The following is an 11,917-nucleotide window of genomic DNA, read 5'->3' on the forward strand; positions in this document are numbered from 1 at the left end:
ACTAGTTCGTCTCCCAAAACGACACCGCGCTCAACCAGTGAGCGGGAACCAGTCTCCACATGGGATCCGAACCCTCGGCGGGAGCGCCGCCGCGCTCCTAAGCGGCGCACTCTCCAGTGCGCCACCAGGCCGGCCCTAAAGTCTCCTGTTTAATAAACAACATGAGAGAGAGAGAGAGAGAGAGAGAGAGAGTGTGTGTGTGTATTTGTGTGTGTTAGTCCCAATGGGTAAATTCTTGAATAGTTATGTGGTGGGCATCCTATATGTGGTTACCACACACAGATAAAGAGCTATGTCTTTCAGGGCCGGCCCGTGGCTCACTCAGTAGAGTGTGGTGCTGATAACACCAAGGCCACGGGTTCAGATCCTATATAGGGATGGCCGGTTTGCTCACTGGCTGAGCATGGTGTTGACAACACCAAGCCAAGGGTTGAGATCCCTTTACCGGTCATCTTTTTAAAAAAAAAAAAAAAAAAAAAAAAAAAGAGCTATGTCTTTCATTTCTAAGACGGCATTTTATCTGTGTAGGTTAAAAGTCACCAGAGACCATTCAACAGACCACCTTCATATTAGGAATCTGGAATTTTAAGGTACGTTGCTAAACAGTTTCAAACATTTTGCAACAACCTATCATGCCAAAAACATAATTACTCATCTTCTAACACATGAAGTTTAGAACTGGAAGTCAAGAAGCAGTTAGTCCTAATAAAATATGCATCATCTGCCAAAAGAACAACAAATGTCCTGGTTATTTATGCTCCTTTTTCCATTTCACACTCTTCCAAGCAATGAACGAGACATCATAAATCCCAGTGCTTCCCACTCATAGGTCTTACATCCCTATGTCATCTGTGCACACACTGGATACCTTACCCTTTTTGATTAACCAAAGTCACTTCTATCTTGACTTATAATTGGCTGTAAACAAATCTTAGAATAGGTTTTTTTCTGTTGTTTTTTTTTTTGGTGGGGGGAGGTGTGTAGTTCTGATTCCCTTTGAAAGTTCAAGTCAAGAATGTTCATGAGGATCATTTCATTGATAAAACCGACATCCAGAGAGGCTGAATGACTTGCCAAGTTTAAAATGTATTAAAGTCCCAACTTGGTCCAGAACTCAGGTTTCCTGACCCCTCACACTCTTCTGCCATTCACTACAAAACCTTCCACTACTAAGGTAAACCAAAGTCACTTCTGAAATTTATTTTCAAAATGCAAGAATTTCACATGCTAAATCTCTGATGTATAGGTGACTCCACAAATGTAAAAATGATTACCAAAATCATCAAAATTATCAAGGCTGTTTACACAAAAACTAGAATATTTTGTTTTCTTCAGTAAAACCACCATCAAAACTGAATAAAAACTGCATAAACTTAAAAATTGCTTGCAAAAACATACACAACCAGACTCTTTAAATAAAGGCATAACCAGGCTTCTGGTCAAGATGATGGAACAGACAGTCCCCAGAGTCACTCTCTCCCACAAATCAACCAATTTACAACTATTAAAGAGCAACCACAGCCAAGCTGGGGCTGCTAGAGGTCAGGGGAAGAGGAAGAGAGACCTATGGAGTTCAGGAGACAGGAGAAGCCATGATGAGAGAAAGGACTGCTCCCACCATTTTGAGCCCCGGCCGCTTCAGTGCTGGCCCTGGTGGGCGCACAGAGCAAGACCTGGAAAAAGCCACTGCTGTGCCCTTCAAATGAAGTTGTTTGGAGGCTGCAGGGGAGAAGAGGGCCTCGGTGGCCCCAAGGTCAGCAAGACCACTAACAGGGTTCCCATGGACCCACAAAGGAGGGAGGAATCACATACAACTGAAAAAAGGAGCCACTCAAAGGCTGGTGAGTCATTACAAGGGAACAGTGCATGACCGTCCCATGGGAAGTGTTTGGAGTGAGGGCAGTGGGGGAGATGTGCCCACCGGGGGGACACTGGGTCACAGCATGGACAGCTGATCTGTCCCCCAGTCAGCACAGGCCCACTCAATGGAGACTGATCAGGAATACAGAACTGCAGGGGGAGCAGTTTGCTGAAAAGACTCAGGCCCAGATCAGTGTTTTTACACAACCCAGGTGTACCAGACCTCACAAAACTGGGAAGTACATACAAGGTCAACAATTAAATGCTGAGCTGCACAAAAAGCCTTCCCCAGGGAATCAGCAGCAAAGCAGCAATTTAGCTCAACCATAGGGCTCAAGTGCTGGTCCCCACAGGAAGTTCCCCCATTTTAGAAGTAAGCAAAGGGGCCGGCCCGGTGGCGCACTGGATAAGTGCACTGCTTGGGAAGCGCAGCGGCGCTCCCGCCCGAGGGTTCGGATCCCACATGCAGACCAGTTCCCGCTCACTGGCTGAGCGAGGCACGAGAGCAACAACACCGAGGGTTGCAATCCCGTTGCCGGTCCCCGGTCCAGTGCGGGGGCAGCACTGAGGGTTGCAATCTGTTGCCGGACACGGAAAAAGACAAAAGACAAAAAAAAAAAAGAAGTAAGCAAAGGACAGCAAATTAGTTCCAGTGCAGAGTTTAGGTGTAGGGAACAGTGAATAATCCAACACAGATGAAAGAAAAAACAAAATACCAACAAATCAGAGACAAAGTTTGATATTAACTAGTAAAGCTCTAATACCACCAAAGAACACCTATAAAACCTGTAAGGACTGGAAGCCCCTCTGAGCTCCCAAGCCAGGGATGGGGGAAGGCTGTAGGCCTCAGCCACGCCCCTCCACCTGCAATCTGCCCAGCAATGACCACTGAGCCATAACAGGAAACACCCCGGGCTCCCAAGCCAGGCCAGTGGGGACCAAGGGCCTCAGCCATGACCCCTGACATCCTTAACCAGCCCAGTGATGACCACCAAGCCACCCGAGGAAGTGCCCCAGGCTTCCAAGCCAGGGTGATGGGGGGTCCAATGGCCTCAGCCACACCCCCCGTCATCTGCATCCAGCCCAGCAACAACCAAGCAGCAGCTGGAAGCCCTCTGGTCTCCCCTGCCAGAATGAGGGAAGTGCCACAGGCTCGACCAAGCCCCCTCTTTCCTCCTCCTCCCACCCTATTTTCCTTTCCCTTCCCCTCTCCCACTCCCCCCCAACTCTCCGCAACATCTTAGAATGTAAAAAATAATAATATTAATAAATCTTAAAAATAATAAAAACTAACTAAAAAAAAAAAAGCATAACCAATGGATGTTAATGGAGAAGAAACACAGGATAGATTTAATTCTTCAGCAGCAGCAAAAAAAAAAAACAAAAACTACAGGGTATCACTGACTCCCCTAAGAAAAGGAAAGCACAATTGACAAACACCGTTTCAAAAATAAAGTAGATCAAAATTTTGGAGCAACGTTAAACAAAATCCACCAATAATGGTAACAGAAGCGTTACCTAAACTTGTGATGTATAAATTCCCAATATGAACTTGGCCTTGTCTCATTTCCCAAATCTGCTAACTCCCTGGTTCCTCTCTGTCAATCTCCTCCACCCAGAACCCAGAGATTTCTGTATATAAACACTGTTTAACTGAATGCAGTAAAACTGAATCAACACAAGGTGTGTTTTTTGTTTTTTTATTTTTAATCAAGTTAGCATCATTGCTACATCCTTCTCTTCCATGGAACTTTACATTAGAATTTATTAAAATCAAATCAACAAAAGCTTAGTTAGGTACTGTTAGCCTGCTATTGGCGAATACTAACAGCTTCTCAAAAAGGAGTCATAAATTAAAATGAGAATGATTAAAAATCCTAACATATTCCATTGGATTGCATAGTTGAGTATGGTTTAGATCTCAGCTCTAGAAGAACAGCAACCTTTTGAAGTACTGATTTGATTTAGAATACTGCTTTCTAAGATGAACTTTGGACTCTACTTCCAATTGTACCGACTAATTAAACTTTCAATTTATTGATCTCCGAATTTCAATTTGCAAAAGTCACAGGTACAACCCTGCAGAAAAACAATTACTAAGATCAAGAATATATGCTTCACCGCAAGGGACCATTTAAATATTAAGATCTACAGAAGTGAGTGTCTTTCAGAAAACCTCTTACCAAAAAAAAAAAAGCAAACTACATGTAGTGGGTTGAACTATGTCCCCCCCAAACTCACTGATGCTTGAATTGTGTCCCCCAAGTATTATGTATTAGAAACTTGGCCCCACTGTGACTGTTAAGAGGGTGGGAAATCCTATTATGGTAATTGAAAAGTGGAGCCTTAAAGAGACAATTGGATTATAAGACCCTGTAGTAGTGAATGGATTAAAAATGGTGGTCAAGGGTATGGTTCTGAGGGCCTTAAAAGAAGAGGAGAGTCTGTCTGTCTCTCTCTCTCTGCTTCCACCATCTTGCAATGTGACACCCCTGGGTCACTGTTGCCACTACCAGATGGACTCTGGACTTCCCAGCCTCAGAAACTGTAAGCAATAAATTTCATTTTCTTTATAAATCACTCAGTTCCGTGTACTTTGTTATAAGCAACTTAAACAGACTAATACACTACACTTATTAAAAAAATAATTGGGGAATTATTTATCTTACCACAAAAATATGTCACCTAATAAAATTTTCTGATAAGGTTTCTTTATCAGAATAGCATTTTGAACTGGGAAGAAATAAAGACTGTCTAATCAAAACTCTTGCTGTATAGATGGGGCACCTGATATCCAGAAAGGTTTCTGCCCCATTAAAATGTTGGTTTATTTATAAACAATAAGGATATGTATCTAGAAAGGCAACTAATGAATAAAACAAGAAATAAGAATATATACAGTTCAGTGATAATCTACCATTTGAAGTAATTTCAAAAGGAAATCACATGATATAAAGTCTTTGGCAAACACATCCCAAGGTTCCTGCCTAAGATGACTCTAAAAAAGCCATATGTTAGCACTGGTATGATCCCAAGTCTCTTTATTCAAGGAAGCTGCTTTCTAGTACATATGTTAAAGACAGCTGGTTCTCTTACATCTAGTTATGCTAATCAAATGGCTTTACCATATAGTTTCAAAATACAAAACATCTTAATGACACAAGATTTTACTTAAATGATATTTTCTCTTAGATTCTTTAATAATGAGTATTATCCTAAATGATTTGGGGCTGAAGATTTGTTCACTTGGATCATTTTCTTACACTGTGATAGATGCTTGCTTGCTCTGGATAACTCCCGAAAGGCTGTCAAGCAGTTGTATTTGAAAATGTCAGTAACGTGGGTGGCAAGAGTTCCGGAAGCAATTCAGACGGTGGAAGAGGCCACCATCCAAACCCAGTAAGAGTTGCTCTTCAACAATGCAAAGTGACTACCAGTCAATCAAGAGAACAAATGGTTTCACAACAGTAATTCTTCCTTTTGTCCAGAAATAGAGTATACTAAGAAATAAAAAGGAAAAAACACAACTGGTTTGGAGAAATAAGAGGTATAGACAAATAGGATGATACTATTAAAGTAACCTTCCCACAGCCAGCAATTTACTGTCTCATTTTTGCTCTAAGAAATAATCCTGACAATACTAAAAACAGATTTCTTTTTTCTAAATCAGAGAAATTATATGTGGGAAACTGGCATTTAATTCATACTAAAAAATGGTTTCAGAGTTGACCTATTAGTTTACAATCAAGGGGAAAAGTTCCAAGAAGTTTGGCTATTTCTTACACAGGTAAAATAAGATCACATTACTTACCCTGACAACTTATGGTTTCAGAGTTGACCTATTAGTTTACAATCAAGGGGAAAAGTTTCAAGAAGTTTGGCTATTTCTTACACAGGTAAAATAAGATCACATTACTTACCCTGACAACTTGCCGAGTACTTGTAATGAAGGCTTTTCTTATACTCAATTCAGTTGCATCGAGGTTAAATTTTCTAGGATTTGCTTCAACTATGCGTGGGTCAAAAAGTCAAGGTCAATCAATTTCATCAAAGGCCTAACAACATCCTGTTAAACTACAGAATCTCTCACGTGCAAGCAATAAAATCTGACCCAAACTTTCTGAAAACATAGTCAACTTGATATTTCTCAAACTTTCTCTGCCCACAGCTATATGAGGATTCCTTTGACTCAAAACAGAGATAACCTGCCAAGTTAACTAACACAGCCCCTGCTGACTTGGTTCACTACAAACCAATAGCTCTGTGGCCACGGCAGGGCTGGGCTCACTTTATGCTTGCCAACACTTGTATCTACCTTTTTTGACTCATGATCACTTCTCCCACAACAGCCTTTGCAAATCCTTTCCAACTGCCATTCTAAGCCGTCTCCCCTTATGCCAACATACTAACCCTACTTCTTAATCTAGAGAGAGCAAGCCTTCTTCAGGGAAGTTGCCCCTGACCCCCTTGCCCCCAGTATAGTCCTACCACCCCATGTCAGACACTTGCATAGCTCTCTGTACTTCTCTTGCGAAGTCTACAAGTACGCATTTGTGTTATTACCTAATATCTTCCCATACCCCCGCCACCGCCCAAGTTCCATGAGCTGTGGTACTGCTTTGCTTATTAATCTATTCTCAGCAACAAAATGCCTGGCACATAGTATACTCAATAAATTTTTGTTGAATAAATAATGAATATCTATTAAAACTTTTGTCCTCTTTATCTCACAATTTCTTTATCTCCCCCAATCTTTTTTCCTTCCCTTCTGTCTCAAGAGAAGAAGTATGAATATCTATTAAAACTTTTGTCCTCTTTATCTCACAATTTCTTTATCTCCCCCAATCTTTTTTCCTTCCCTTCTGTCTCAAGAGAAGAAGTATGAATATCTATTAAAACTTTTGTCCTCTTTATCTCACAATTTCTTTATCTTTTTTCCTTCCCTTCTGTCTCAAGAGAAGTATCTCCCTGTAACGGTGCTTTTGATTCTGCCCCCTCATATATTTTATTCCACTAATTTTAGGGAACATACTTGCCTTTTAATAATTTAAAAGGTACCTGGGGTCATTATGAATAAGAGAAATTATGTGCAACACATGTCAACTACATACGAACCTATGCTCAGTATGGAGTGATCCTGACAAAAGCTGGTTTCCTTGATGTTTTACCTCATTTAGGGAAAAAAACAAAACAACTCAGGATATGCAACTGGAATGTCATCTACCTAAAGTTTTGACTAAATGGGATTTCCAGTTTTAAAACAGGCCATATAAATCAGTTTTTACAGTTCTCTGTTTCATCAGTCAGATCAGCGGACTTATTTAACATCAATAGCATGAATTAGCATAACAGATCTGTTTTTACTAAATGCAGCTCTATGGTACACAAGGCCTCTCCAATAGACAGTGGCATTGTAACATCACTTGTTAAACAGGAAGAAGATAGTCTACGAAAAAAATTTTCTTTGGATCTCTAATTACCAAAATATAACATTGGTTTATATATACCTCTATGTAATAATGATTGCTAACACTTTTATAGACGCTGTGTGCCAGGAACCATTCTAAGCTCTTTACATATGTAATCCTCATGACAATCCTATGAGCTAGGTATTTTTATTATCCTAACTCTCTTCTGAAGAGGATACTGAAGCACAGAGAGGTTAAAGAGATGTGCCCAAAGCCACATAGCTAGTAACTGGTTGTGATACTGTAACACAATAAATATATATTCGGTCTTTGCCCCTGGTTCCTGGCACACAGCTCCTAAAACCCTTGGAATCTCTTAAGTGTATGCTTATGCATTTTGTATATTTATAAGATGACTGATGGCTGGGGGCTCCTGGAAAGTCTCTGGATGGGGACTGGTTGCCGAGGGAACCAATCACATGATTAGAGGGTTGGAACTTTCAGGTCAAAGGGGCTGAAGGTTGAGTTGATCAATCACCAAAGGCCAAGGCCAAGCATGCCTATTGTATTAGTCAATTTCTGTTGCTTATAACAAAATGCATGGAAATGGGTGATTTATGAGAAAACAAAACATATTGCTTACAGTTTCAGAGGCTAGGAAGTCCAAAGTCCAGGGAACACATCTGGCAGTTTTCTTTGGTGGTGACTACGGTGATGGCAGTGTACTACATTGCGAAAATGGCGGAGCAGAGAGCAGAGACTAACCTCTCATGTGCCCTGCTTTTAAAGCCCTCAGAACCATGCCCCTGACCATTTTTAATCCATTCACTAGGGCATGGTCCTACAATCTAATCACCCCTTCAAGGCTCTGCCTTTTAATTACTGTAATAAGATTTCCCACCCTCAACAGTTACAGTGGGGATTAAGCTTCAGTGAGGTGGGGGGGAGGGGGGTGCATCCAGCCTACAGCACCTATGTTATAAAGCTTCCATAAACACCCAAAAGGACAAGGTTCAGGGAACTTCCAGACAGANCTGCTTTTAAAGCCCTCAGAACCATGCCCCTGACCATTTTTAATCCATTCACTAGGGCATGGTCCTACAATCTAATCACCCCTTCAAGGCTCTGCCTTTTAATTACTGTAATAAGATTTCCCACCCTCAACAGTTACAGTGGGGATTAAGCTTCAGTGAGGTGGGGGGGAGGGGGGTGCATCCAGCCTACAGCACCTATGTTATAAAGCTTCCATAAACACCCAAAAGGACAAGGTTCAGGGAACTTCCAGACAGATGAACCATGGATGTGCCTGGAGGGTGGTGCACCTGGAGAGGACACAAAAGCTCCTCATCTCTTCTCCCATACCTCACCCTATGCATCTCTTCCATCTGGTGTTCATCCGTATCCTTTGTAAAATCCTTTGTAATAAATGGGCAAACATTAAGTAAAGTGTTTCCCTGAGTTCTGTGAGCTGCTCTAGCAAATTAATCAAACCTGAGGAGGAAGTTCTGGAAACTCTGATTTACAGCCACTTGGTCATAAGCACAGGTCACAATCTAGGCTTGTGATTGGCATCTGAAGCGGGAGCAGTCCTGTGGAACCGAGCCCTTAAACTGCTAGATCAGACACTCTCCAGGTAGTGTCAGAACTGAATTTCATTGTAGGACATCCAGCTGGTGTCTGCTGGAGAATTATTTGGTGTGTGGGGAAAAACCACCACCCATGTGGTGTCAGAAATATTGTATTCAGTTGGGTTTGAGAGTAGAGAGAAAAACCAGGGGTTTTTTCCTTCACACTGTTGGAGCCAGGACTTGAACTCCGGGAATCTGACTCCAGGGACCAAAGTCATAACCATTGTACTATGCNCCAGGACTTGAACTCCGGGAATCTGACTCCAGGGACCAAAGTCATAACCATTGTACTATGCTACCTCTACATTGCAGGATTTGTCATGTACTGTAGAAGAATTTGGCTATTCTACCTTAGCTTACTGGGCAATTATTTTAAATGTGTCAGGGTACTAAATATGGCAGCATCAATTGATTAAAAAGTAAATGTCTCATCTATGTACTTAAGACATTTGGATAAAAATTTGTCCATCTATTTATCCAAAATGGCACAAACATCACAGAAAAAGGATATTGATAGTTTCATCAAGGTCCTCTAGATCCCACTCTATGCTCCGGAGGTTGTTTCTCAGCTCGTTGGTGGTCCAGTCGATTTCTTCCCTTGTTGCTGTGGAGGGGTCCTGGAGGAGCTCTGTCCATCTCTGAAACAACCCCTGGGCAGTGTTGACTGCTTTCTGTACCTCCCTGCAATCAAGGTGAAAGAAAAGGAGAGAAATCACAGATAGCATATCCCATGAACAAGTTACTGCAGGACTTCAGTTAACATGTACAATCATATACTATTCTCAGTAACCACCATCCCCATAGAAGGAGGCTCCTTCATGGACAAATATCAAGTTCAAAACTTTAAATACACAGTCTGAGTATTATGTTCTCAGCTGATGCTCAGAGTAGAATAGCCATTATTTAAGTAGCCATAATATCAAGTTTGAGAAGGACAATTTTTTCTCTGAACATACTTGAAAGTAGTATAAAGAATAAATCCTAAAAATTAACTAAAGGGCCATTAACATTCCCAGGTTTCCACTTAGCATGACAGTAATTTACATTCACATGAAAAAGTACTAATACAGCCTTTCCTTCTGGGGGATGGAGGAGTGGGAAGTGTGGAGGGAGAGTTACTCTTATCAGCTATTGTTTTATAGGTTAAGTATTTTAGTCTGAGACATTTTATTATTATTATTATTTTTATATTTATTTATGTATTTTTGGTGGCTGGCAGGTATGGGGAACTGAACCCGTGACCTTGGCGTTACAAGGCTGTGCTCTAGTCAACTGAGCTAACCGGCAGCTCCCTAATCTGAGACATTTTAAAACCCAAAATCTCATTAGAAGATTTCCAAACATTATTAGCTTTAAATATATCTACTTTCCTGGATTACGCAATGCTGTATAACAGATTAATGTTTTCTTTGTTTAGAAAATGAGGCTAGGCCATTAAGTGCTATGATCTAGCATGCTTTTAGATTAGATATAGTCACAAGGTTTAAAGAACTTTTTCCCCCACCCCTGGGCCAATATCTACCATTTAAATGTTATAATCTAACACTACTGCATATAAAAGCCAAAATGCAGTTGTTTTATAATCATATGGTATCTCATGTACAAACATAATAACCCCACTGCTCCCAAACTAAGAGAACTGCTTTGATCCTTCTATGATTTCTTAATTCTTCTGGAACAGGCAGCACAAAAATGTATTCTAGCTGATCAGGGTAGGGTGTTTGTTGTGTATGGCTTTAAGACAGAAATTGCATGCATCCTGTCCACTCTGACATTTCAAGCACCAGAAGAGTAAACAGAAAGCACTAACAAAAATGTAGAAAAGTGCTTTACAATAAATATTTAGGTTTACGGGCACACTGGTGAGAACTAAATGGTTCAATGTTAGACAGTATAGCTACTGGGCCCAGAATGAATAAATCAGTGAGCTATATGGCCAACAAGAAATCTACCAAGGTCTATTCACATCTGGTTTATGGTTAGGCAAGTCCTCTCATTGCTCCTCTCATGTCTGCCTTTAGACATTCAGTGCTAATGAGAAACGACTTAAGATAACAAGGAAGAATTAAGTAAATGAGATGTAAATCCACAATCTTTACTCTTTATGGTCTTTTTGGTTTCTGGTTGATCTGGCGGAGTAAGAGGTATACATCTTCTTGTATGTGAGATACTTGGTTTATTTGTAAGTGTTGAGTATCATCTGTGATAATGGAAGACAGAGTTAAAGAGGTATCTATAAAGCCATCTCATTTTAAAGAATGTTAATATTTATCAATTCTGTAAAGTAAATACAAATTCCTTTTTGAGAACTAGAAGCCTCAAACCAAGAAGTCTTGGGCTAGGACATGCCATGCTCTCCACCACCAGTACACAATTATGATGCTGGAATTAAATTCTAAGTAGCAATCCATAAACTTTTTTGGTCTCAGGACTCCTTTGCACTCTTCAAAGTTATTGAAGATCCCAAAGAACTTAGACTAATGTGGGCTATCTCTACTGCTATTTACTGTATTAGATATTCAAATAGACATCTAAAAAATATCTACCAATTGATTTTTTAAAAACCTTACATGTTAACAATGTTTTTATAAAAAATAATTTCTAAAATGAAAGGAATCTATATTCTTCCTTATGAGGTGAAGAATAGAACTAGAAATCATTTATCCAAGATTCAATATTTGATTCTGTTTTATAACATTTCATGTAAAAGCATAAAATGGCAAATTGGCTTTGTAGAGAGGTAATGTGATATACTGAAATGAACTATGGAACAAGAACTGAAATTAAGAAACGTGTGCTCTGGGTTTCTTCTCCTATTCATTCATCCATCTATTTATTCAACAAATATTTATTGAATACCTTGATATATACCAGTCACTATCCTAGGTGATACAATAGTAAACAAAACAGAAATCATCTATCTCTTTTACTGCTCTTGTGTCAGTATAGAAGAGATTAACAAATTAGCAAATAAATATACAACATGCTAGATAGTGATAAATGCTAAGAAAATTGCAAATT

At 40.2% G+C, this 11,917-nt stretch overlaps 2 protein-coding genes across 4 annotated transcripts in view; one reads left to right on the plus strand and one right to left on the minus strand.

Annotated features, from left to right (window-relative positions):
* Nucleotides 1-11,917, plus strand: part of LOC103597691 (major histocompatibility complex class I-related gene protein) — a gene marked incomplete at its 5' end in the record, with an annotated part of 88,922 nt that overhangs the window by 27,193 nt on the left and 49,812 nt on the right. The gene's annotated exons all lie outside the window — the stretch shown is intronic.
* STX6 (syntaxin 6) overlaps nucleotides 1-11,917 on the minus strand; it is a 50,290-nt gene that overhangs the window by 21,442 nt on the left and 16,931 nt on the right. For 2 of the 3 annotated variants that reach the window (XM_008581554.1, XM_008581555.1), the window contains exons 2-3: nucleotides 9,408-9,577; nucleotides 5,781-5,875 (exon numbers count right to left, since the gene is read on the minus strand). In XM_008581554.1, coding sequence (XP_008579776.1) covers nucleotides 5,781-5,875; nucleotides 9,408-9,577 — 265 coding nt within the window. Of the gene's footprint in view, nucleotides 1-5,123; nucleotides 5,361-5,780; nucleotides 5,876-9,407; nucleotides 9,578-11,917 lie in introns of those variants that run through there. The other variant, XM_008581556.1, reaches the window with a different exon arrangement.

Source organism: Galeopterus variegatus, unplaced genomic scaffold, assembly GCF_000696425.1.
Source record: "Galeopterus variegatus unplaced genomic scaffold, G_variegatus-3.0.2 Scaffold2393, whole genome shotgun sequence".
Lineage (NCBI taxonomy): Eukaryota > Metazoa > Chordata > Mammalia > Dermoptera > Cynocephalidae > Galeopterus > Galeopterus variegatus.